The sequence below is a fragment of the Perognathus longimembris genome, chromosome 6, assembly GCF_023159225.1.
Source record: "Perognathus longimembris pacificus isolate PPM17 chromosome 6, ASM2315922v1, whole genome shotgun sequence".
NCBI classification, from domain to species: domain Eukaryota; kingdom Metazoa; phylum Chordata; class Mammalia; order Rodentia; family Heteromyidae; genus Perognathus; species Perognathus longimembris.
This window is the reverse complement of record NC_063166.1, coordinates 60,804,436-60,831,812: the sequence shown is the minus strand read 5'-3', so window position 1 is coordinate 60,831,812 and position 27,377 is coordinate 60,804,436. Positions and strand designations below refer to the sequence as shown.

At 38.3% G+C, this 27,377-nt stretch overlaps 1 protein-coding gene across 3 annotated transcripts in view; it reads left to right on the top strand.

Moving 5' to 3' along the window:
• Plcb1 (phospholipase C beta 1) overlaps positions 1-27,377 on the top strand; it is a 616,577-nt gene that overhangs the window by 443,198 nt on the left and 146,002 nt on the right. For all 3 annotated transcript variants that reach the window (XM_048348812.1, XM_048348814.1, XM_048348813.1), the window contains 2 exons: positions 11,901-12,047; positions 22,850-23,007. In XM_048348812.1, the coding sequence (XP_048204769.1) occupies positions 11,901-12,047; positions 22,850-23,007 (305 nt within the window). The remainder of the gene's footprint in view (positions 1-11,900; positions 12,048-22,849; positions 23,008-27,377) is intronic.

Here is a 27,377-nt window from a genome sequence, read left to right as displayed (position 1 = left end):
CCTATTCCTTTAGTCAGCCATTCACTTGCTTCTCAGTGCACACTTTTTTGCTTTTCTTTTTGTTTGTTTGTTTTTTAGAAGGGGATTGGTTCTTACTATGTTGCCCAGACTCTGCAGAAAGTCACAATCCTACTTCACCTTCCCAAGTAACTGGGATTATAGGATGAATCACCCTCCTTGCGCTCAATAGACATAGTTTTAGAGCCTTGTCTATATCAACCCTTAAGCTAAACAATCGAAGATGCCACGCTTCATCTCCCATATTCAATGTATAAGGACAGCCTATGCCATCTGCACAGGGAGGAAGTAAGCACTAAAGGCTTTTCTGTACAGAAAAATGGTGTTTTTGTGTGTGGTTTCTTTTTTACTGTACTTTGTGAATGCTGCGGAGCAGAGGCTCCAGTGACATACAGATTGGGGTCAGGTAGCATTTAAAGAAGCAAGAGATAAGGCTTTCTAAGGAACTTCACACTAAGCATGAATGAACGCTATTCTAGCATATTTTGCTAAACACTGGAAGAAATGTAACGAACAAGGGGGGGATGGGATTTCATGGTCCCTATACTTAGAAAGTAAATGTCCATTTTGACCAAGGATGATGACATTGCGATTAAGAATCTAGATCATTCTTTCTTCTTTGCATTATGGTTAGGAACTTTGGTAGAAGGTTTCTTCTTCTAAATCGATACAGCAGTGCCAAAACAAAAATTCCATAAGAACTGTTTTCTCACCATTCAGTATCACTGACTAAAGGATGAATCAGTATTTATGCAGTTCTAGTCTCCAAATACAGCACTAAAGCTTTATTTAAGAAAGAGAGGTACTAATCCAGATTCTACCTTTACTTGTCCATGTCAGTTTAAGATGAACCTTGTTGAGTCAAAGTTTATTTCTCTGTCAGGTCAAATAATAAAACATTTGTTGATCTACCAAACAGAACAGACATGAGAATATTTTGCAAAAGACAAAGTGTTAGAGCAAAGTTAGGTGTTCTTATTAAGTACTTTCACACAAACCACATCAACAAGTACAATTTGTATTGTTCAAAGAAAGCTATAATGGAAGGGTGAGGGGATGGGCTGCAAAGACTTTGGAGAAGAACTTAGAGTGAAGAATGAATATCATCACATCATATTTGAATCCTGTGTCTATCTAGTTATGATCATGGCCTAATTTTTGGCAGTCTACATGAAATAAGGATTCTTTTCAATTTAAGATGAAATTATGTATGAAAATTTGTGTAGAATGCTCTGACTCCACGATTAGAAAACACTGATTAAAAAAAATAACCAGAAAAATTGTTTTCTACTCCACAAAACACAATCCATTGCATTTGCAATGGGAAATGCTGTGCCCAAGCAAAGAAAATTGAAAAGGGAATACTTAATAGATAATTTCTGAAAGCAGGTAAATGGATATTGGTGATCCATGAGATATTGATGCCATCTGCACTGACTCAGCAGGGCTGACAAGAACCCACAAGACTCATCAGTCACCAGGAAATAAAAAAAAAAAAAACATATGCCAAGAAAGAGCTCCTCATTGTCATGTTTGGTAGTGATTTAAGGAGGTGGAAAGCCACTGGGCCAGTAGTGTTCCTGTATATTCTAGTATCATTACCAGAAGAGTGAGAACTGAATGATGATGAATGGCTTCTCAACCACCTAATCCCAGTGACATCCCTACATAAGAAAGCCAGATCTTGCCTAATTGGCATCTGGCACAATAAAATGAAACTGGTGCCATGCTAGCTGGCAGACATTGTCCAGTTTGCCCATTTCAACTGCATGATGATTCTGTGTGGATTTATGGCCCATCTGTTTTCCAAGGCAAAAGTTCTCTGTGTATCAGAATTTGAGAGATATTTGCATTTGTTTGTCTAATTTTTTCAAGCTAACTTTCTTTTTTTTTTTTAATCCGTCACCTCTTCTATTTAGCATTTCCCTTGTCCTTAGGTTGGCATAGCAAGTTCTCAATTATATTTCATTTTTTTCCTCCTATAATATGAAACTCATGGGTTGTGGAAGAAAAATGCTGGTGGATATCTTTAAATTGCATGCAGAGATTAGAATGTAAATTAAGTCTGGAAAAGAATTTTGGACCTTGATAGACAAATTCAAATCAAAGAGCTAATCCTCACGCCTCTGCCAGATGGGTCATTTGTCTGCCAGAGCTCAGCTTCTTTTCACAAAGATTAAAGTAGCACATTTTCGGGAGATAAGTAACTCATGGGGAAAAAAATATCTCCCTTGGTCACATTCAGGGCTATTTTTAGGACTAATACACAGTGGCCAGATTGAAGCCAACTGTCAACGAAGCAGAACACTTCCCTCTCCATCACCATCAGTCTTTATCCGGGCCAGTACTGAGAGTTGCATAGAGAAACAAGATCCATTGCACTCAGCACCATCTGTCTTTTCATTGTCCCCACATGCTCTCCTGGTCCAGCTTCCACACTAGGTCTGTTTGTGCCCCCACTAGAAATGGGAATTGAACTGAACATTGATCGCTCACACCTATAATCCCAGGTACTTGGGAGTCTGAGGTCTGGAGGATCACAATTTGAAGACAGCCTGGGCAGAAATGTCTGTGAGACTCCATTTCCACAAATAATCAGCAAAAGAGTAGGGCTGGAGATAAGGCTCAAGTGCCAAAAGAGCAAGTGCAAGGCCCTGAGTTAAAACACCAGTATGCATGGAGGGAAAGGGAAAGGGGGAGGTGGAAGGGGGGAATGAGGGAGGAGGTAACAAACAGTACAAGAAATGTACCCAATGCCTATCATATGAAACTGTAACCACTCTGTATATCAGTTTGACAATAAAAAAATTTTAAAAATTAAAAATAAATAAAAATAAAATACCAGTATGATGCAGAGAGAGAGAAAGAGAGAATTGAAATGTTCTCTTCTTCTCCTAGAATCTCTATGCCTATCCCATGGTCAGTACTCAGTCATGGTAGATTCTATCATATCTATTACTTTTATTTACCTTATCTTATGACAAGATGATGTGTAATGCCTTGTGCAGTATCACTTACATCATGGTAGTTAACAGAATGGAACACAAAGGTCTCACTTCATGAGCTCAATTCCCAATACCTGTTTTGATTTAGGTGACCTTGAGCAAGCTATTTCTTACAAGTTTCTTATGTACAGAATCAGCATCAAAGTAGTTCCCTGTTCTAGAGTTATGTGGAGACTGAAATGAGTGAATTTTGTATTTAGTAAGGAATTTACTAGAAATTCAATGCAACTGATAAACCTCTTCAAACATTCATTCTCTCTCTCTCTCTCATTTTTCCTTCCTTTCCAGTCCTGCATGCACTTACCTGTCATGTTTTATTGGGTTTTAAAATACAGAACACTTTCTGAAGCAAACATATGTTCTGTTTTCCTTAAGTCCGAATCCATTCCTGAAAAAGTCATCTCTTGTGTGTTAACAAAGCCAACCACGTTGTCTTTCTTTAAAACCACATACTTTTTTCCAGTGGAACTCCACTGTGGCCACCTCACATCTGCTTTTAGGACTAGCTCAGGAGCAGCTCCATGATACCATGTTAGAAACATCTCCTAGGTAACATCCTAGTTAAGAAAGAAAAATACATACTAAACAGAAGAGAATCCAACTGGAAGACTGCACATGAAATCTGCTTAGGGATTAGATTTCACAGGTGCCCCTGTGTTGATTTTCTTTGCTCTGGGTTTTGGAGCTGATATAAAATATAATGAGAGAATGGAGTTTTGGACTCACCAGTGGGATCAGAAATGTAAGCATTAATGTGAAGCATCACTTGTATTTCCTGGCCTGTGGAGTTTTCATTTGTTTATTTGTTTACAGGGCTGGGGATCAAACTTAGGGCCTCACATTTGCTAGCAAAAGCACTCTGATATTTGAGCCACACCCCAGTTTTGTTTTATTTTGTTTTGCTTTTCTCAGCCCTTTTCCCAGACCAGCCTCCCAGGCCACTATCAAATAAATGAGATTCCAGGCATCCATCATGAAGCCCTGTTATCAAGGCCTTTCTTATATTGTTTGTTGGATAGAAAAATAATGACCTATGGCTTCATTTAGATGTATTTTTACTTAGGAATAATAACAGAAAATTCTTCCAGACCTAAACCCAGGAGGAGGAATGAATATGGGTGGAGGAGTAGCTTCCTACATATAATGTAATGAAACACATGCACCATTTCTTCTTTACTGGTACTAGAGTTTGAACTCAGAGTCACATAGGCAGCTGCTTTACTACTTAAGCCATGCTTTAAGCCCCACTTGCTCTGTTTTTCCTCCTTGATGCAAGATCATCTGTTTTGCTTAGGTGGGCCTAAATAGGGATCCTCTTATGTGTTCTTTCTGCCGTTGCTGAGATAATAAGTATGAACCCACTAGGTCTAGTTTTTCCTATTGAGAAGGCATGTGTTACATCGATATAAAACTTGCTTGGGCTTTCCCTCTCCCTAGAATCCAAAAACACAAAAGTTTTTCTATGTAAGAGTGCCCTCAGAGGCAACCAGAAAAAGGACCTTCAGTTCTCCCGTTGATTCCTCTCTTCCATCCTTCCCTTCCCTGAATCAAAGATAGAAGACTTTATTGCTACCTGTTTCAGAGGTTAAAAAAATCAGTAAGACAGCATTAGGAAGATAGGAGAGAAAAGATAACTTTTAAAAACTAAAATGATTACAAGATTGTGCATACACTTTATCTCAGTGTCTTGGAATTTAGTTCTAGAAGCCTCTTTAGGGTTTTTTTTTCTCTTTTATTAGATTCATTGGATAATTTCTCCAGCAGCATTCTGAACACAAATTGCAACTAAAATTGCACAAGACACGGAGGTAATAGGTCATAATTGTGACATGATATTCCTATTGCTTGAAATCACAATAGACCCACCCCAGGGCCACTGGGAGGGAGGAACATAAGTCACCAACACTCAAGTCACTGCCCGCCAGATCAATCCCATTATCACTCATTTAGAAACTCAGGTAGTTGGAAGTTCTTTTTTCATACTTTACCATATGTGACTGCTCCACCTAGGGGTTCAAGCAATGTCCCACCTGCTAAGTACATGAGAGTTCAAGCTGCCTTTGTGATTCTGGTTGTATTCTACCTGAGACAAGCTGACTGACAAATTAATTGTCCACATAGTGCCATCTGTAGTGAGATATTAGTATTGCATGCTCTTCACGAAATCTTAAAATTAACCCACAAAAACAACTTGGTATGAATATTAGTGAAGAAAAATCATGAAACTTCAGGGTACACTCCATGGGTTGGATGTATTTCATGTAATGAAATCCTTGCATCCACAGTAAAACTGCAGGTAAAGATACCTTAGAAGGATGATCTAGGAAAAGGGGGATAAACAATTTTAATTCAGGCAACCAGATATATTACTTATACCCAGCTGAGGAACTAAAGGCCACCACATGTTACTCCAGAAAACCTTTGGAAGTCTTAACAGCAGATGGCTCTGTTCCTCTGGAAATGGGTTTAGAGATTAAAGAATACAGAAGAGGCGTGGACAGCTATTGCAGGAATTGTCAGATCTCTACCTGTGGGCATGAGCATTTAATTCTCAACAGACAAACAGAATGAACGAGGATGACACCAACACAAATGAAAACAGGGCCAGTATTTTGAAAGCAAGGAGATCATGCCATATGACATAAGGATAGCCCCAGTCTCCTGCATTTGGCACTCGTGTGGTAGCAGACATGTCTTTACTCTCTTGGCAAAAACAGGAGATAGAATTTCTTTAGGGATTCTGATCAGTCCAAGAAGAGATATCTAAAAATATCAACACTAAGGGTTACTTCAAAAGAGATAAAGATAGCTCCCACTTAACTAGTCTGATGCTTTTTAAAGCCATCAAATAAATGCCTTTAAGAAAAACGCAATCAGCTTTTCACTCTGCCAATTTGAAACAGATAATTAAGTTACTAGACATATGAGGAAAATTTGTTGGAAAAAGTAGAAATAAGCAAGAAGAATTTACTTTGCAGGAAGAAATTACTATGTACTGACAATTATTTACATACATTATTTATATCATTAGGTTAAAAACAAGTACATTCTGTGAAAAAATAAAATACTGTATTTTTAAAGGAATATTAGAGAAAACAAATTGTCCCTTAGATATTTTAAAAATTAGCAGAAACAAAACACTGAAATAGCTGAATAAATATTCCTCAGAAAGTAGAACAAATAAACTGTGAAAAATGGGAGACAAAATATTATATATAAAGATACATACATACAAAATATGTAAAATATGTCCAATTGTAACTCAAGCAAAAGAGAACAAGACAAATCATTATAGAAGTGATTGATGAAAATGTTTCCAAGATTGGCTAACCAGTACACAAAAGTTCAACACCATTTTTCTGTCCTCTTCTCCAGAACTTCCTTCATCCTCTTTTTAAATTTCCCCTTAAGAGCCTTAAGGACCTGGGTTTAGAAGACACATTGGAGTAGCCCATACCCCAGTAAATATTCAAGATCTTTTTCACGCACTTGTAAGCATGAATTCCCTGAAGCTGAGTCTCACTGGACTTTTAAGGCATCTTTATGGTCCGTGAAAGTAGTTCAGTAGTAGAGAACTTAACTAGCGTGCTCAAGGTCCTCGGCCTGATCCTTCACATTAATTAATTAATTAATCTCTTTGGAAGGTATTGTTGTGTCAAACAGAGTTTTGAATTTCTATCTTTCTGTTATTGTTAAAAGATCAGCTGAGTCCCAGTCATTATCAGCCCAAAGGAAAGACAGGGCCAGATGGATAGAAGGTATGGTGTATAGCCAGGACATTCATGCAACGTTGTATGACATTTGAGAGTTTTTTGACAGCAAAAGTATCACAAAAAGAACAAAAACAAATGACAAGATACATAAATGGCCCGGGGGGGGGTCTATCATTTTGATCAAGGCACTTCTAATCTTATGCTCTTTCAAGACTAATTCCTTTGTAATTAAATCAGCTCGGTTCCCATTTCATAGAATGCATTGCCTTCTTCATTGCACACCAGAATTTCTTTCAAATAGTTTCATAGATCAACAAGGTTTTGTTCCATTCTTTGAGGAATTTATATTTTCCTACTTTGATTGTTAGTTAAATATTATACATGCTTATTAAGATCTTTAGATGCCATTGTGTGAGTGATAGGTCCAGTTGAAGGTATACTAATCTTTCTGAAGAAAACATGTTACTGTCAGACCTTGCCAACTGAACTTACCCTCTGAACTTAATTTCTCTTTATCTTAATTCTATTCTAGAAAATTATAGTATTATTTTCAATTGTGATTTGATGTTTTAAAAGTTCATTCTAATATGGGACATTCTGTTTGCATTTAACAATCAGGTCTAACATACTGGCTCACTTGAATTTATACAATTGAAAGGAAATTTAATCATAGAGTTTAATCATCTTATGATAAATGAATTTTTCTCTGACAAGTTATCTCTTTAGATAGAGAGAAATGTAGACCTTGAACATTCAAGACAAGCCTTTCATTGAACTTCATCCCCAGCTCCCATCCTATCTTTGTGCCCAAGAACTTTCACTTCTGTGTATCATCAACTATCTCTTTTTAAAATGTCAACTGACCCTTGAAAAATATCACCAGAAATCTTGAAAATGATGCAAGATTTGTTTTTAAAAAATTAAAACTGATGCATTTAAATCAATGTCCAGCAATCTATGAGCTATTCTTGGTTCTTGTGTGGAACAAAGAATGGTTCTTTGAAAGACACTGTCTCCAGTTCTGTAGTGGTAAGAGCTATTTTTTTTTAAATTTAGGACTGATAATAGGAAATTCTTCCAGGCCTATACCAAAGAGGAGGAATGAGTATTGATGGAGCAGTTGCTCCCCACATACAATGTAATGAAGTGCATACAAAATATATATATTTTTAATTTTTTACTGATGCTAGAATTTGAACTTAGAGTCCCATACTTGCTAGACAGGTACTTTACCACTTAAGCTATACTTTGAGTCTTTTTGCTCTGTTTTTTTTTAACTAATTTCTTTTTCCAAACAATCTGTGTTTATGAAGTTGAACTACTGGTCCCTTCACTAATGCTTATTAAATTACACACTGACTACATCTTTATTTTCACATTTTTTTACTTTGGCATATCTCTGCCTATCTTTTGATGCCTCAGAAGTCTTGAAAGCCACATGCAGTGTCTGAAGCCTGTAATCCTAGCTACTTGGGAGGTAGAGGTTGAGAGATTGTAGTTCAAGGTCAACCCAGGCATATAAGTTTGTAAAATTCTTATATCTCAACCAATGGCTGAGGGGAGTTCACACATCTATCATTCCAGCAACAAAAGAGGATGATAGTCTAGGCAAGCCTAGACAAAAAGCAAAAGTCTACCTTCAAAATAACCAGTGGAGGGCTGGGGATATAGCCTAGTGGCAAGAGTGCCTGCCTCGGATACACGAGGCCCTAGGTTCGATTCCCCAGCACCACATATACAGTAAACGGCCAGAAGTGGCGCTGTGGCTCAAGTGGCAGAGTGCTAGCCTTGAGCGGGAAGAAGCCAGGGACAGTGCTCAGGCCCTGAGTCCAAGGCCCAGGACTGGCCAAAAAAAAAAAATAATAAATAACCAGTGGAGTAAATAAAAAAGGAGGAGTAATTAGTGGGGTATCTCAAACTCTAGCACACCTACTTAGTAAGCACAGAGCGAAGGAGGAAAGATCTTGAATACTTGATCCTTTTGTTAGCAAAGCAAGCTTTAGGGCTGAGAGGTTGATGCCTGATGTCTGGTCACTGTCTCTCTAGATTTACATTGTTCATATTCAATGTTAGATAAAATGGTTCACTACATTTAAAAAAGTATTTAATGTCATAATAAATGTCAAGAATACTAACTTAAATTACTCTTGTTTTTACTGAATTTAATCTATGATAAATATTATGTTAAGGATGTGGAAGTGGGTAGAATGCCTCCGTAGCATACATAAGGTCCTAGTTTAATCTCTAGCACAGGCGTGCACACATACACATGTGTGCATGCACACATATGCATACCACATGACACACAGACACAGTTAAAAATCTTTGATTTCTGTGAAATAATAAAAGTAGACAAGATAGCCTAAACATTTGTAGTTTATTTGCATATAGTATACTACTCAACTTTGTATTTAACTTAGCAACATTGTATATGTTTTTTGTATTATTTGTGGGGAAAAATCCAAATATAGATGTAGAGGATGCATATCAATCATAGAGTACATGCTTAGCATGTGCAAGAACATATTTATCAGACTATTCAAGGACCAAAAAATAAGGTAGAATATGTATGTGCGTGTGCGTGTGCGTGTGCGTGTGTGTGTGTGTGTGTGTGTGTGTGTGTGTGTGTGTTGTCTCATAGCACCTTTGACCTGCTTTTGTAATCTTCCTGGCTTTCTCATTAATGAATTAAGTAAACATTGATACATTCTTCAATTCTTCAGCATGTGACAAATAATTACATCTTCATCCAAACTAAAAGTATCTTCATTGAGGGATAACATTTGTAGCCTATGTGCCTCCTTTTTCTGTCTTGTATCCAGTACTGATATTAAGATTAATCACTAGCATAGTTCAGTCATTCTCCACACAAATGCCCAGAAGTCATTAACAATAAGAGGAAATTGATGCTAATGTATTCATTTGTCATCTCTGCCCTGTTGGCATGTCTTATTTTAATTGCCTTTAAAATTCATTGAACAGATTGAAAGATATTTGGTCTGACAAAATTTTCTTTAAATGGCAGCTTCAGGGTTAAATGTAGCATCCTATTAAGGTATGTTAATTTACCCAGTCTTCTATTGATGTGGCTTACATGCCTAGAGAAGGAATACCTTACCTGATTTCTACTAGACTGTTAACTAAACCTCATGCTCCCTGGTATGTAAATTCACTCAGTAGTTCTATTATATTTCTTCCCTGGCCTAGAAGACATTTGGAGTTACTGCCTGCCCTCCAAGGAATAGTTACAGGTAGTAATTGAGTTGTATGAAATACCCATTTACATAAGGTAGAAATGCCAAAATGAGCAATTTCATATGATTTGACCTAATAAAAAAAAGAATCAAAATTATACTGTTTTCCAGTTTCAAAAGGACTTCTTTTCTGTTTTCAGTAACGATAATCATGAAAAAGAAGAGACTGAATGCCATTCAAAAAGCATCATGATAGACCCTAAGAATGACAAGGATAGCTGCATCACCTGCTTTGAGGTGTTAATGCCTCATTCAGGAGTGAATGGTCTTGCTTTCTAGTACAGAGATCTCTTTGAAGGCAGAGGCTGTGTTTTCTATGCTTTCATTTTATTGTGTCTATGTGTTAAATTAAATAAATGGGTGTTAAATGAATAAAAGGTGCAGAGGGAGGAAAAAAAGCAAAGGAAGAAAGAATGTAGACTTTAGACTGGATTATAGCTTTCAAGCTGGAATTATTACACAAAATAGGAAGACTATAAACAAATTGGCTTTTCCTAGGGGAAATTTTAACTCAATAAGTTTTATACTCCAAATTTTTTGTGACAATCTGAGGGCTTGAACTCAGGGCCTAAGCACTTTTTCTCACAGCAGGCACTTTATCTCTTGGGCTCGACTTCCAGCCTCTTGGTGGTTATGTGGAGGCAAAAAATTTTCATGGACTTTCCTGCCTGAGCTGATTTCAGAGTGTGAGCCTCAGATCTCAGCGTACTGAGTAGCTAGGATTAGAGGCATAAGACAACAGTGCCCAGCTTCCAAAACATTTTAAACTATCATGATAGCTATGTCCCAAAATTACTTGGCATTGTTTTTAAAAGAATCCCTATTTTGGTACTTTAGTGGATTTTATTCTGACATTCATTTATAGACACCTTATTTTTGTTGCCAAGACCATATGCATATTTTAAAATACTTCCACTTCATGTTAACTAATAAAACATATTTGCATTTCTCTTATAAAATTATCTTGTATGATATCCATAATAAAAAGTGTGGAAACTCACTTCTATCACCCAGAAATTAACACTGGTAATTTTTAGACACTATCCATAAAGTTGATACACAATTTTTATATTTAAAAAAGAAAAGGTTGGTGTTTGTTATTTAAGTCCTGTCAAATTCAAGGGTCAGGAATCTACATTTTCTTTCATTTTATTTATCCAAACTTAAAATATTATTTATCCATATCAAAATGAGTTTGAGGTGAAGGCTTAGAGGGTTGATGTTAAAGCAACATGATATCAGTTAATACTTTGAAAAAAAAGATCCATTCTAGCTAGGTGCCTGTGGCACATGTCTTTAATCCTAGCTACTCAGAAGGCTGAGGTCTGAGGATCATGGTCCAAAGCCAGCCCAAGCAGGAAAGTCTATGAGAATTTTATATCTAATTAACCACTAGAAACCCATAAGTGGCTCTGTGGCTCAAGTAGTAGAGCACTTGCCTTGAGCTGAAGAGTTCAGGGACAGTGCCCAGGCGCAGAGTTCAAGCCCCATGACTTATCAACAAGAAAAAAAGGCTCCACTCTGCTGGGTTCAACATCTGTAATCCTAAGGAGGGATCTTGGTTCAAGGCCATCCCAGGCCAAAAAGGTTCATGACACTCCTCTTCAAAAGAGAGATGGATGCAGATGCACACACTTGTTTCCCTGACTCAGGTCAGAAGCCAAACGGGCAGATAATGCCAGATTTGTGCCTGGGTGGGAATCAGTGTCTTGTGTCAGAAATAAACATCTGTAATCAAGGCTAGAAGCTCAGCAGTAAGAGTACTCATCTAGCAATGTGAGACCCTAATTTCAAACCCCCACACTACAGATGGAGAGAAAGAGAGAGAGAGAGAAACAGACAGACAGACAGAGAGACAGACAGAGAGAGAGGAATGCATTCATATTTTTCTTAACTCTCATTTCCTCCAGGACAGATATCAGTGGATGGGTTTATGCGCTACCTGAGTGGAGAAGAAAACGGAGTTGTTTCACCTGAGAAACTGGATTTGAATGAAGATATGTCTCAGCCCCTGTCTCACTATTTCATTAATTCCTCACACAACACCTACCTCACAGGTAAGAATTTGTCCTTCTTTGACTAAGTCCTTTGGCCAGTCTGATCTCTGTGGTTCCAAAATGAAGACCATAATTGTTTGGTTTCCTTCATCTAAAGAGCCTCAGGGAATGCTGGGTTCCACCACTTCAATCTTTCTCCACCCATAAGCACTCATGCCAATGCTTGTGAAGCAGTAGAATGTGTCTCTTCACAGCCTGCCTAAGCTCCTAAGTCATCTGAAATACATCCATGTCTGCTATCCTTGGCCCAATGGAATTTTTGTGCAGTATGATTCATTCTTCAATGAATTTAAAGCATTTGCAGTGCTAGAAAAGTGGTTCAGGGACAGAGGCCTTGCCTGGCATGTTTGAGGCCCTGGGTTTCATTCCAAGTATTGCAAAAATAGAAGAGAGAAAAAAAACAGAAATGAAAAAGAAAAAATCCATTTACAATTCCAGTTACATCTCTAGGCTCTGTTTCACCTGTAAGAGGGCTATTTCTCCTGAAGGTAAATTGCTTTTACTTCAAGGTGAAACAGAGATATAGAACAAAAAAGTCTGTGAAAATTTATCTTCTGTAATAAATATTATAACTAAGTAGGAAAAAAGCAACAGTGAGTTTCCTAAATCAATCTAAATGTTGTATTGGTGTGGTTTCTAGTAAATCATCAAAAAGGAAAATATCAACACATTTGTTTGTGTATGTACACTTACATAATCTCACTGTAGTTTACAATCAAAGTTTTAATCAACACATATTTTAATCAGCTCAGAATATTTTTCATAATTCAAATACATTTCCTCCAAACAATGCTATTTAAAAACCACATCATTTTCCTACTTCATATGATCCCAACAGATATAAGTTATAAAGCCAGACCTTCCACAAGACCACAGAAGACTGAGAGCTTACTTGCTGACTCTTCCTGGTTGAAGCTCCTCATGCTTCAGGAGTGGCTTTTCACTTGGGAGAGAATTTCAACTCAGGTGCAAAGCCTTATTTACTGAGAAAGATGAGTGCCATGACTCTTTGTCTAGCTCATCCTGAACTCTGTAAAAGTCACATACTGCTTCATAGCAAAGCAGTGGCATAAAAGTACACATTACTTTATTTGGACCCCTACTCAGATAGTGAGAAGAAGGGATGTACCTATGAATTCCATGTTATCTTAGCTCCCACCTGGGAACAGAATAAAGGGACTGAAGCTTGGTGCCAGTGACTCACATCTTTCAGCAAAGCTGTGAAGGAGGTTGAAATCTGGAGAGTGGAAGTTCAAAGCTAGCCTCCGGAGAAAAGACTACAAAAGTCAACTTCAAAAATAAGTAGCTAAAAGCTGGGCTAAAGGCATGGTTCAAGTGGGAGAGCACCAGCTGAGTAAGCAAGAGACTCTGAGTTCACACTTAATTTTCAGTAAAAGAGCAGAGTGAAAGTAGGAAGAAGAGAAGAGGGGGGAGAGGAGAGAAGGGAGGGAGGGAGGTTGGAAGGGAGGTTGGGAGGGAGGGAGAAAAAAAGAGGAGGACAAGGGGAAGTGGGGTTCTTGGGTGCCTGAGTCATCTGGAACCTTCTCCAACATGCCAGGCACTTCAGCTAGAATGACTCAAAGCTGGAATGAGTCATAACTATGAACCTAATTGTTTAGAAAAGGCCTCAACTTGTAGCTTGGGCTTTCTCACGTCAAGGTAACCCTAAGGTAGGTGCACTTCCTACATGGAAGCTCAGGGTTACAAGAACACATATCTTAAAGAGAAGAAGGAGTTTTGATGTGTCGTTTTTCACTTAATGACTACAGCTTCATGATATTGTTTCTTTATTTATCAAAAGACTCACAAGTCTACCCAGATTCAGAGAGGCAACATGGACCATTGCTTCCAGCGGGACAGTGCTAAATAATGCTTGGTCCTGATTGTAAAACCACTGCCAGTTTCATTAAGTTCAAGAGTCCACTTAGATACCCTCCTTAGATTTCATTACTTCTCTGGAGACTTCCAAAGTTCCATATCTCCCATCCAAGTTCATAGGCCTTTGGAAAAGAACTTTATTTCTTTTTTGGGTGGGCATGGTTCACAAAGATATTTCCATTTCTTTCTTCCCACTTAAATTCTTGTTTCTATAGCTTTGCTTTTATTACCCATTTTGATGCTTCACAAATTATGCATAATTACTATTTACTATGACAATATAGTAGTTCTTGGGAAAATGTTCCCTACTGATATAAACAATAAAAACTACAAAATGTAGGTCAAATGTCTATAAAATTACGTTTTGTTTTACTGTTTGGGGGCTTTTTGTTTTATTCTTGTTTCGCAGGCCTAGGGGATTGAACTCAGGGTTCTGTAGACACTAAGGCGAGCAATCTGACATTGAGCTACATTCCAAGCCTCTGTATTTTTTGTAACTTCATTTCAGTAGGAAGCTTCAGCTGAGTTAATTTCCTGACTTTCACTCATAAAGCCATTCCTCCTTGTAACTTTGTGAGTGTGGACATGGTAGAGATTATGGTTCTATGGTGTCAAGTTGGTTTAAATTTGAAGAGTTAGCATATAGGTGGCTAAAACTTGTCAAAAGATAGAGCTGTTGGGAATTAGTCGTCCTATCATCTTTTGTTTTACTTTTTTTTTTTGGCCAGTCCTGGGCCTTGGACTCAGGGCCTGAGCACTGTCCCTGGCTTCTTCCCGCTCAAGGCTAGCACTCTGCCCCTTGAGCCTCAGCGCCGCTTCTGGCCATTTTCTGTATATGTGGTGCTGGGGAATCGAACCTAGGGCCTCGTGTATCCGAGGCAGGCACTCTTGCCACTAGGCTATATCCCCAGCCCTTTTGTTTTACTTTTGATACTGAGAATGAAACCCAGTACCTCTCACGTGCTAGGCAAGCAGTCTACCACTAAGCTGCATTCTCAGCCCTCACATTACTCATTGATAAAAAAAAAAATGCCCAACTAGCTGTCTCCAGAGTTGTGTATTTGAACCATGAACATTCTTGTTTCTCTGCCCAATTATTTAAGTTCCAGTGTTAGAATACACATTTCAAACACCCCAAATTTGAAAACGTGAGCAGTCTTAAATTCTATTCAGCTCTTGAGTGACATTTTGTTGTTCATCTTAGTCCCACTTTCAGAGCTATGAATTGTACTAAAATTCATATTAGAGTTGAGCTAAATTAAAAAATTTTCATAGGTTTACCTTGTTTAATTTAAACTCCTTTATTTTCATTCAGAATAATTAAGAGGAACCCTATGGAATTAAAAAAGAGACAGAAACAAAGACAGGGAGACTGAGAGAGTGAGATAGAGAAATAGAGAGAGATACACAGAAAAAGAGAGAGAAACAAACAGAGACAGAGAGAAAAAGATCTATGTAAGAATATTAGCACAGGCTTTATAAGGTTTTGCCTGAAATCTTCTTTGATTTAGGGTCAAAATTTAGTTTTAGTTCATAAATTAGTAATAATATCATCATTTTAATTGTAAATTAAACTGATATATGCCTGGTTCTCAAAAGCCTTTACATAAGTTGCAACATCTCTGTTTTAAAAATTCAAACTCCCCCAAAACCAATTAAGAATGCTATAAAATAAAATTGTAACCAAAGCCAAATCCAATAGAATCTAATTAAATTTTAAAATCAATACCTAAAAGAATAAGTTAGATTTTATACTCTAGAGTCATTTTTGAAGACAAGTGGAAATTTTATCTATAGGAACTCTATTTAAAATGAGGAGCTTTATAGAAACAGAAAGGTTTTTCTATTCAAATGCATCTAAGAAATGCTAGCACTTCCTGTTATGGGAAGATAACACTTAACTTTACTGTTTTTTGAACATAGGTGAAAAAATGGCCTCACAAACTGGTGTTGTTAAGTAATATGATCACCAATCCTTATCTTGCTTTTTGTTTTTTGGGTTTTTTTTGCAAGGGGAAGAAGGGGTGAGTAAGAACTAGTATTTCTTTAAAATTCCACTTTAAATCAAAGTAAGGAGAATTTCATTATGTGAAAGGGTTCCTTTTTTACTTTTGAAGGACTATAATAATTAAAAACACAGTATAAAAATCAATCTATTGGGGCTGGGGATATAGCCTAGTGGCAAGAGTGCCTGCCTCGGATACACGAGGCCCTAGGTTCGATTCCCCAGCACCACATATACAGAAAACGGCCAGAAGCGGCGCTGTGGCTCAAGTGGCAGAGTGCTAGCTTTGAGCGGGAAGAAGCCAGGGACGGTGCTCGGGCCCTGAGTCCAAGGCCCAGGACTGGCCAAAAAAAAAAAAATCAATCTATTTTCCAATGCATTTTTGTGGGTTTTTTTTTTTCTCTCCTCATTATTGCCCCTTGTTGAATTACAAGGTAGATCCAATGGGGAAAATAAATCAGGTCAATGAGAACAATATATGAAGAGAATGAGTTAGCTTTTAATTATGACAGTCATTTTGAGAGTTATGGGTATCATTGACAATATACCCAGTAGTGATTATGTTTGAAATGATTGTTTTTCCTGACGATTTCACCCTGATGTTTCAAGAAAAATCTTCAGAGCTAGAACGCATCCTTTCAATCTCTATCTTGGCATCATTTCATAAACCTAAACCATGTTAGCGATGAAGATTTTATACAAAGACAAGACAATGTGATATATCTCCAAATAACAAACACCCTATGGAGCTCAGAATATTATTAGATTTGAGGTTTCAATGTTGAAAAGCATTAAATTTGATTTCTCCAATATTTTGATTGATTAAATTATCTGACTGCCTCAAATAATTATCCAACTTCTCCACTCATATCCAGTAGTGACTTCAGGAAAGAGGTCACAATGATTCAAAACCTAATTTCATGATTGTGGATCAACCATTATCCTTTTATTCATGGAGAATCTCTCACTCCCTTCTTCTACATCACTCTTTATTCCTTAGCATGTGCAATCTTTTAACTTGTATTTTCTATTTAAAGTATACACAAATCTAAGAAAATTGGGTATTAGAAAGGAAAGATGAGCATAGGAAATAAACAAGTCCTATTTAAATTTGCCACTTACCAACTTACAAGTTTACTTACCTCTTTTGAGTTGAGGCTTCTTTGTTTCTAAAATTACGATGAATTAAAACATCCAGAGTCCTTGTGGCTAAAAATATGAGGACACTAAATGACTTTAAAAATTAAGGAATGTATTATTTCACACAGCAAGTCATCTGAAGGAGGAGTGCTTGAAGGTTGGTTGAATCCAGAGTTCATTGATATAACAGGCCATACCAGTGCTTTTTTTTTTTTCCTCTTATGATTTTAGGATGACTGGCACTCCAAGTACCAGCCTCCCTGTAGACCAAGATCCACACAGGACACAAAGAAAAGTCCCTGTCTATATATAGCCCTATCTAATCATGAGGAAAATATCCCAGAGTTCACAAAACACTGCCATGCCCACAGGCATCGCTACCTTAGCCCATGACACTGTCTTTTCTTCCTGAGAATATTCTAGATTTCCTACAGTGCTGGAGAGGGAATCCTGAAGCTTATGAGAGTTTAAACATAATATTCTATTGGCAAGGAGTAAGAAAAAGAAAGGATGTCGTGAAGTACACGGTGGGATGAAGGTTGAAGCTCCCTGCTTTAACTTCTACTTGCTTCCACTCTTAGGTGATAAGGCCAGGATGATGGCTCATGTTTGTATTCCTAGTAACTAGTATCATGACTCTTGTACACATGCATTTGGGAATACATGCAACCTTGATGGTGATACTCCTATAATAAGAAAAGTATGTTCCTAATGTTTTTTTTTCCCCAAGAGTTGGAATGACTTAAAGATCTTCTACACTTTCTCAGCTAAGCCATCTCATGGTGAGTTAGTTGGGTTTATGTTCAAGAAAGCTCCGTGATCTCACTGGGGCAGCGGCTGATACTGTGGAAGAGAGGAGTAGTCGGACTGCTCCATACAAAGATGATCAAGGCAAACAGCACATTGTGTGTATTTGGACTATTCTAATAGGTGTAGGTATGCCCTGAAAAGCTGTCATAAAATCGAAGGCAAACAAATAGTTACTCCTCCACTTATTAAAGGAGACAATGTTTATTGAAGAAGGCCAGACCACTGAAATGCCACGTGAGCCACTGATGGTGGCTCATCCTTGTAATCCTAGCTACTCAGGAGGCTGAAATTTGATGATCACAGTGCAAAGCCAGTCCAGGCATGAAAGTCCAGGAGACTCTTATCTCCAATTAACCAGCCAAACAACAAATGCCAGAAATGGAACTATGGCTCAAGTGGTAGAGCCCTAGCTTTGAAGGAAAAAAAGCACCAGGAGAAAGCCCAGGCCTTGAGTTCAAGCCCCAGGACCAACACAAAACAATATAAAGGCCACTCAGTTAACAATTGTGTCATATTCTAGAAACTTCTCACCCAAGAGGTTGAAAGAAACACAGTAAGTAGTGGTAAACATAGAAGTAGATAATTATACAGTGGGGTTTACAAAATGAGAAATTTCCCAGAAGTCTTGTGTTTTTTTTAAAAAAAAAGTTATTTTAATTTTCTGATCTTTTCTGTCTTCTGGCATACATTGAGTAATATGAAACAAAGCTCTAGTGAATGTAACCAGCCACTCAAAATGAATGCATTTGAGTGATGAGCTGCAGAGCTGTGACCAGAAGCACTGTCATAAATTAATCTAAGACAGAACTTCAGCTCCAAGTTCAATCATGGGTTTGGAACGTATTCCAAGAGTGTTCATGACCAGAGAAAGAATGCCAAATATTGAATGCCTTGTGACAGAACAACAGCCCCAACCCTTGGAGGTCCTTGGTCTTTGCTATAGTGATGATATAGTTATGGGATCAAATCAAATGAAACTATAATAGATGGTATGTAACAAAGAGAAGCACAGGATTTTAGGAAGAAAAGTACAGCAAGTGTGAGTCTCCGCACAGAAAAAGAGAGAGTAATGGAGATTAACAATGCATGTGTTCAAAGAAAAAAAAAAGTCTCCATAAATGAAGTAATACATACAGGGAGCCTAATGTGCATTTAAAGGAATGAGACCATTACAGATAAACATTAGTTGTTAAAATACAGGTTCTTTGGAGACTTGATTATTCGTAAAAATTATTCATTTTAATAATGAGCAACAAGCCTACCTTGGAAGGACTTGGATAGCTTTAGGTCCTTCACAATTAACTATTTCTGAGTCTCTGTCTCAATCTCAGTCTCTGACTCTCTCTCTCTCTCTCTCTCTCTCTCTCTCTCTCTCTCTCTCTCTCTCTCTCTCTCTCTCTCTCTCTCTCTCTCTCTCTCCCCCTCTAGTTTTTTCCAGGATTTTTCTTCATCTCACAAGCCCAACCATATGCCTTACCACACCTTTCAAAACACTGTCTGATCAGTACTCAAAAGTATGCTAAATTCTTTTTAACTGTCTTTCAAATGACAAAAGAAAATTTTTTCCCAAGAAAATCCAAAGAATAGTTGCTAAAAACCTTTTGAGTCGTTTCTAACCAAATGGTCACATGTTTGTTAGGTAGTATAGATGTAAAATAGCAAGTATGTTTTGAAAGGAAATCAGAAGACTGTTTATGATGAACTAAATATGAGTAACTGTGGCCTATAGATTCAGATTATCCTGAATGGCATCTTCCCCTGTAACCATGGAAACAAAGAAAGCCATAAATCAACACCTTTACAAATTACATTGGTAAGAGGTTCATGAAGAGGGAGGGAGGGTACTGCAAAAGAAGAAATTTCTTCGGTAGGTTTCAGATGGCAGTACAGCATTCTTAGTTTTAGGATTGGTAGATGTTAGAGTTGCACTAAACTTTGAAGAAGCTGGGAATATGGCCTAGTGGCAACAGTGCTTGCATCATATACATGAAGCCCTGGGTTCAATTCTTCAGCACCACATAGATAGAAAAGGGCCAGAAATGGCACTGTGGCTCAAGTGGCAGAGTGCTAGCCTTGAGCAAAAAGAAGCCAGGGACAGTGCTCAGGCCCTGAGTCCAAGGCCCAGGGCTGGCAAAGATAAATAAATAAACATTGAAGAAGTTTATCCATTAATCAAGAGGTTGTTAGCTCAAATACAAAAACCAAGATAATTGAAGCTGAGCACAGCACATGCTCCAATGATTGGCAAGCTAGAGGTCAGCATGTACACAGTGAGATATGATCCTTCCCAAATGAATTAATTAGTTAATTAAGGTAGTTGACTACTAAAAGATCTGACCACCTCCGTTAATTTAGTTCTGAGCTTCCATATTCCATTTCAACACAGCCATGACTGTCAACAAAGTCAACCAGTCTTAGGGATCTTTCATACACATGTGTCTTCTTCGGTTAATGGCTGCTCATGGTATTTATTTGCCTAAGAACACCATTTACTCTGACCTAGCTTCTAAATCCATGGCCACTTTGCTGCTCACAAAAGTATTAATGAAATAGGCTCAGACTCTGCATAATAGGTAATGATGTTAAATACAAACACACAAAAATCTTCTCTGTCCTTTAATACCATTGCCAGGGTTTGTTTTGTTTTGTTTTGTTTTGCAGGAGCAAGCAGTTTCAATGAGTTGGCCTGATAATTATTTAAAATTTTCACCTTTCACTAAGGTAGCCCTCTCTACAGTGTAGGAGTAATCTAAATTGTTATCTTAACCCCTTTACTTCTACTCCTTCCATTTTCTCCCTATACACTAGATACATTCATAAACTTTTATAAAGGTGATACATTTTGAAGCCTTATCAGGAAATTTCTAGGTTGTTTTGTCAGCATTTTTGTTTTTGTGAACATGTTTGTGGGTTTAACATGAGTGGTTTTTGTTCTTTATTTTACTTATTTTTTCAGTAAAGTTGTTACTCCACCCTACATAATCAGACTTCGAGTACATTTATAGGGCTCTGGAAAACTCAAGAATGTCATCCTTTTGTTAAGCTGATGGTGGGATGTTGTGACATGCACATCAAAATAAAATTAAGTCAGGAAGCTTGATTTCCATTTTCTTCCTCCTGGGTGTCTCTATAAGGCAGATCTTGTCCATTTCAAAGTCTCTTTTGACAGTTCTTATCAACATGCTATCTTCCAAATGGTCATAAAAAATGATGGCAGCTAATGGTATAAATCAAACCAATGTTAACATGGAAAGCCAAAGACTTCCATTTGTATGAAAATGTTCCTTCTCCCAGAAGTTGTTTATTATTAGTCTTTTAAAAATAATTTTTCAAGTCAGGCACCAGTGACTCACGCCTGTAATCCTAGATACTCAGAAGGCTGAGATTTGAGGATTGCAGTTCAAAACCAGCCTGGGCAGAAAAGTCCTTCTGAGACTTTTATCTTTAATTAACCACTCAAAAACTGGAAGTGGTGCTGTGGCTCAAATGGTAGAGCACTATCCTTGAGCACAAAGAGGCTCAGGGACAGCACCTAATCCCTGAGTTCAAACCCTACAACCAACTAATAATAATAATAAATCAAGAATTTAGTGACTTCTAATGACTTCTTAAGTGAAAAAGTTTTGGTAGTTTTGGACCCTCCTCAGTGGCTTCTCAGGGAACTTTATTTTGATAATCTCATCATTTCACTAAGGCATTTTAGCTCTGTTCACAGAAACTTTAAATTTTTATGGTTTCCCTTTTGTTTTTGTTGCTGCACTCTATCTAGCTATCTACCTATATATCTATCTTTCATCTATATTTGTTTACCTATCATCTGTGTGTCTATATATCTATCTATAGAATCTATAGTTCTAGCTCTCATATTCAGGAACTTGATCCATTTTGAGTTTAATGAAATGGGAATCAAGCCCTATTCTTTGGATGTGGCTGCCCAGTTGTCACAAGGCAAGGCATTGAAGGGAAGGTTCTTGCTGCACTGAGTTGTCTTAGTAACCTGTTGAAAGTCTATTCTTGGGCACTTACTGCTGCTGTATTCGTCTGTATGTTTATCCTTAGCAGAGTACCACACCATCTGTTTGCTTTAACTTTGTAATAACTTGTAAAATTTGGAACTGTGATTCTTCCAAATTTATATTTTTCAATATTATTTTGACTAAGGAAGGCAAATTATATTTCCACATAAATTTTTAGAACAGAGTATCAGTTTATTGGATTGTGACAAGAATTGTGTCAGCATGGAGACTTGTGCTATCTTAATAGTGTTAAGTCTTGTGTTCTATGTTTTAAAAAATCTGTACTGTTAGGTTGTTGTGGGTTTTTGTTGTTGTTGTTGTTTTATTTCCATGTCTTGTCCTTTGAAACTTGGACAAATGAACTGTTCTCTCCCATTTTTATTATCTAAAAAGCATAAATGTATTTTGGTTTTGGTTTTTCTGGTAATGTGGTTTCAGTAGCTGTCGTTCTACCATTCCAACCATGCCTCTACAACACATTTTTTTATTAATACAATAGTGATATCAGATTTTTTTTTGTTTTTCTGTTATTGTTTTTCTTGCTGCTGTTGAGATGGGGGTTTACTACGTAGCTCAAGTTGGCCTTCAACTAGTAATCCTTCTGCCTCAGTGTCCCCAGTGCTAGGATTACAGGCCTGGATTGAGGGAAGTTGTTTTTGAGGATTAAATGTTTAGTACATGCAAAGTCCAAAAATAACTGACATATAGTAAGCTGTTACTAATTAAATGTCATTATCACTGTTACAACACCATCTTTTTCCCTTCTTTGTCCAACACATGATTGATTTTATCTGGGCTTGTGCAGCAACCTGAGGGTATGCTGAGGCAGAAAAAAGCTGTGAATAGCTGTTTCAACTCATAGACATGGTTGAAGAGCTTCTTTAGGAAGCCAACACTAACAATGTTGCTTGTTTCAATGGGATTCTGGAGATTGTCTTGCTGGTGTTTTGTAGCTGGCCAGCTGGCTGGAAACTCTTCTGTGGAGATGTATCGCCAAGTGCTTCTGTCTGGTTGTCGCTGTGTGGAGCTTGACTGTTGGAAAGGAAGGACTGCAGAAGAAGAACCTGTCATCACCCACGGGTTCACCATGACAACTGAGATATCCTTCAAGGTAATGTGAATACGCATTGCCAAGAGAGGCAGCTAAGAGATGGGACCCTTTCTGGCTAATACTGCATAAGGTAGAAAGTCCAAGGAAAAATAATGAAGTCCACAGGTTATGAATTATTTGTATCATTTCAGAGCTTAAAATTTAGCAGCTGATCCATGAGTTATTGATGTTTGCTGAATGAATGGATGCTCACCAACTTCTAAGGAAGTTGACATAGGAAATGAAATATTGATTTGTTTTGTTCCTTGCATTTTGTTATTATTTTCTTACATTTTATTATTGTATACTATGCCAAACAAGGAATATATACAGCTTATTTGCACAGTTAAATGAATATGAAGTATTTCCCTAATTGCCTAAATGGGAAACTGAAACTTACTCCATACTCAAAACACCCCCATATATCTGTTCGTCAATTTTTAATTTTTAAAATTATAATTTTAATATTAAATCTCAAGCCTCATATATATTTATTACTATTGTACTGCGCATTCTTTTCCCCACTTTTTTTACTCTACATCACTTAAAAGTTTTATTGGTATTGTTAAATTTATCTCTAGCTTGTTTGATTTATTTGTCACAATGATTAAATTAATTGCTATTCAGTTTTACAAAGGTTGAGTATCTCCTACTCATAACCAGGAAAACACATGGTCTGGGACTTTGTGGTTTCTCAGGACTGACAAGACTGGCCCTTTTACTAGGTGATCTGGAAGAGTTCCAGGAAGCAGGGCTATGCCAAGAATGGGTGTTGTGGAAAACTAAAAACACAGGACTAAAAGCTGTTAATAATGAAGAATCACCAGCCATTTTTATTCAAGTAAAAGGCATGAGTTTGGTCTCCCTTCTCTTTGCACCTTTGCTTCCATCCTTGGGCATCCTAGGAATTCCATCATTTGAGCCACATCCCCAGCTGGCTCCATCCCACACCACAAAGAGCCTCTTACTCATGTGTTCAAACCTTTGATAAACATCCAAGTCCTATAGATAACCCTTGCGAAGAGACACCTCCAGAGGCCTTGGAAGTGAGGAAATCTGTGGACCTAGATACTCAGAGATGGAATTAGAAGAGGAGTGTACAGGTCTAGGAACATATTCTCTTAGCTGACTTGAATGGCTGAATACTTTAGAAGGAAAGCAGAAGAGACCAGAGATCAATCTATCAGTAGGCAGGAATCTCATTGCCTGGGTCTCAGAACAGAACAGAACTGGCTCAGAATCCCTAACTCTTGCATGTAGCCAAGAGCCTACATATATGGGTATGAGAGGTGAGTTGTGAAACACCAAAGAAAAAGGGGGAAGGGAGAATGAAGGGCCAGAAGACTGGGTGAAATGGATATCAACATCACCAGCATAGACAACAAAGTCTTGGATGAAGGGTATGGCAAATCCCTTGGTTATGCGTTGCTGTATGAGGGGGAGATCCATAGATGTCAGACATACGGAAGAATAAAATCTGGTCTGGTGACCACTGAAGAATTGGGAATTGTGATTGTTTCTGTTGAGAAGTCAGATTTTATTATGATCACTTTTTTGGGGGCGAGCGTGAGAATCTTAAATCCCAGTTTTTAGCTCTGGGTCAGTTAGCATATGAAAACATAGACAATGAACACTGAAGAAAACAGCAAAATATAAAGCAAGAGCCTCCAGGCTCAGCCAACTTTCAATGTAGAGAAATCAAGTTTTCTGATCGAAGGTACTATATTTGGTAGGTGCCTCCAATCCTAGCTACTAGTTAGGTTGCAATCTGGAGAATGGTAGTTTGAGGCCAGATTTTATTGAAATTTTTTGAAAATTAAAATCTGGACAGAAAAGTCTTGTAGCCATGTCAAAATCATAGCCAAAATCAGGGCTGGAGGTGTGGCTCAAGTGGTAGAGCTCCAACCTAACAAGCAAGCCATGCACAGCCTTGATTTCAATCCCCATTGCCACAAAAGAAAGCACTGTATTTGACAACAAAAATATATTCAAAATATTATCATTAGCACCTTAAAATATATTTATTATTTATGGGCCAGGAATTTGACTTTTCATGATTTGTTAAATGTGGGCCACAAACAATAATCATAGAAAAGTAAGGAATACCCCGCACTAAACTTTACAACAAAATTTGTGGAATTGCCCTTGGTTTTTGAACAAAAATCTTAAAAGGCTATACCTGCTGCTGAAATGAACTACTCTGAAAAATCTTTGCATTTCTTTTTTTTCTTCTCCCTTTACCTGCTCCCCAGATGGGGTCTCATGACACATCCCAGGCTGGGGCCTCAAATTCAAGATCCCCTTGAGTCCTGGGATTACAGGAGTATGACAGTTTCCCAGCCTCCATAGATTTCCTGATATAGAAGAATCAGTCTTTATTTCACTGCTGTAGTCCTCTACCCTCCCTTCTTGCTCCAACTGTTGTCTTTATTAGTTACGCAAGTTACACAGCCTGGTTGGACTCTGGGGGAGAGCAGGAGGACAGGTGAGCTCTGGTGAGGCCAGTGTAGTTTGGGTTCCTTGTCCACCCACAGTGGAGAAACGCGGGCACAGCACATCCTAATGGAGCTGAGGAGAGAATGGATGAATGGCTTTGGCAGCAAATGACTACTGCAGGAGAGAGCAGCCCACCTCCATGCCCTCACTCTACCCCCTTGTGTCCTAGTGAAGAGGACTTACAGACTTTTTTTGAAAATTAACATCTTATACATCCTTGAGCTCCTTGTGGAGACCAGACCCAGGGCACGAAGTAGTGTATGATGATTTTGTGTAGAGCATCTGTTTCACGTGGCCTCTTCCATCAGCTTTACTGGGAGTGACTCTCCTTACATCCTTAAGGACAAGTGGCTCTTCAGCCACGTCGGTCTTTCTCAAGCCATGCCTTCATTGAATGGCCCTTCCTACACTCCAAAAGCCCTGTGTCTGGACCACATCTACACACAGACTGATAGGTTTTGAAGCTGAAAAAAAAAATGAAATCCTGCCAGGAGGAACACTACTTTTCTCTGCATGCATGAGTAAGAGTGGGGACATCCCCGGCACAGCCACAGCAAGAGACAGGGCTTCACCAAGTGGTGCATTCATCCAGCTGTGCCTTGTGGTTCCTGTGCACTGTCAGGGTACACAAGTCTGGCAGAGGTGTGAATGGAAAGTGGAAGGCAAACCAGAAATAGAGTAGTAGGGAGTTTAGGAATCACACCAAGACCAGACAAGGCAAGTGAGGACCTGAGGATGCAGGTCTGGCATCAGTGCATGCAGGAGATTGCACTTCGCCACTCTTTCCTTATCCTTTTCCCAGGTCTGTGCTGCCTGTGGCTCAGCATGCAGTTTGCTTTCCCAAGCATCTACTATGTACCATGAACTTCAAAGCCATATTTGAAAAGAAACAGGCTCACGCCTGTAATCCTAGCTACTCAGGAGGTTGAGATCTGAGAACCACGATTCAAACTCAGCCTGGACAGGTCTGTGAGACTTTTATCTCCAATTGATCATCAGAAAACTAAAAGTAGAGCTGTGGCTCGAAGTGGTAGGACACTAGCCTTAAGCTAAAAGAGAGAGAGAGAGAGAGAGAGAGAGAGAGAGAGAGACCATGCCCAGGCCCTGAGTTCAAGCCCAATGACCAACAAAACAAATAGAAATAAAAGAAGAGGAAAAAAAGAGAAAAGAGAATAAAAGAAACAAGGGACAAAGCCCAACAGGAGTTACATTTCCACCCCGCCCCCTCACCCCCCACCCTGGAATTACCTTCTTTCTCCCCTGTGCTAATGGAGCCAGTCAAATTTGAACTCTGAGCCTTTGCATTAGGTGCTCGTCTCCCTGGCATGCCCTTCCTTCCCTTCATATCCACATGGCTTCCTACTGATTTCCTTGAAACTTTCCCAAATGTCACCTTCAAAATGAGGTGACTGGCTCCTCTCTACTTAATGCTGACAATCGGCCATGAGCCTCACTCCCCATCCTGATTCAAATTCTCTCACACCTCTACGTCTAACCTTTCTAACACACTGCTTAACTTAATTATCATGACCTTTATTTATTGAGTCTTCTACTAGCATGTGAAGATAGGATCTCTGTCTTATGCCCTCATCTGTCTGAAGCACTTTGATCAAAACCTGACCTGCAATAGTAATTGCCTGGTAAACGTTTGGAATGAAATTTTCCCATACCAAATGAAGTAGAAAAAAAATAGCAGAGCTTTCCTTTTCAGTTTTTCTTGCCTCTATTCATCACACTATTTTGGTCATAGTTCCCCTATAATTTCGTACATTGGGAGACTACGAAAAGATGCTCCCAAGATTTGGCTCCCTTTGGGCTTTCCCATATATTTGGACTTGACCTTCACAGTGTAATTACATTGTCCTCTATACCTAGGCTGAATTGCTGGCAGCAAA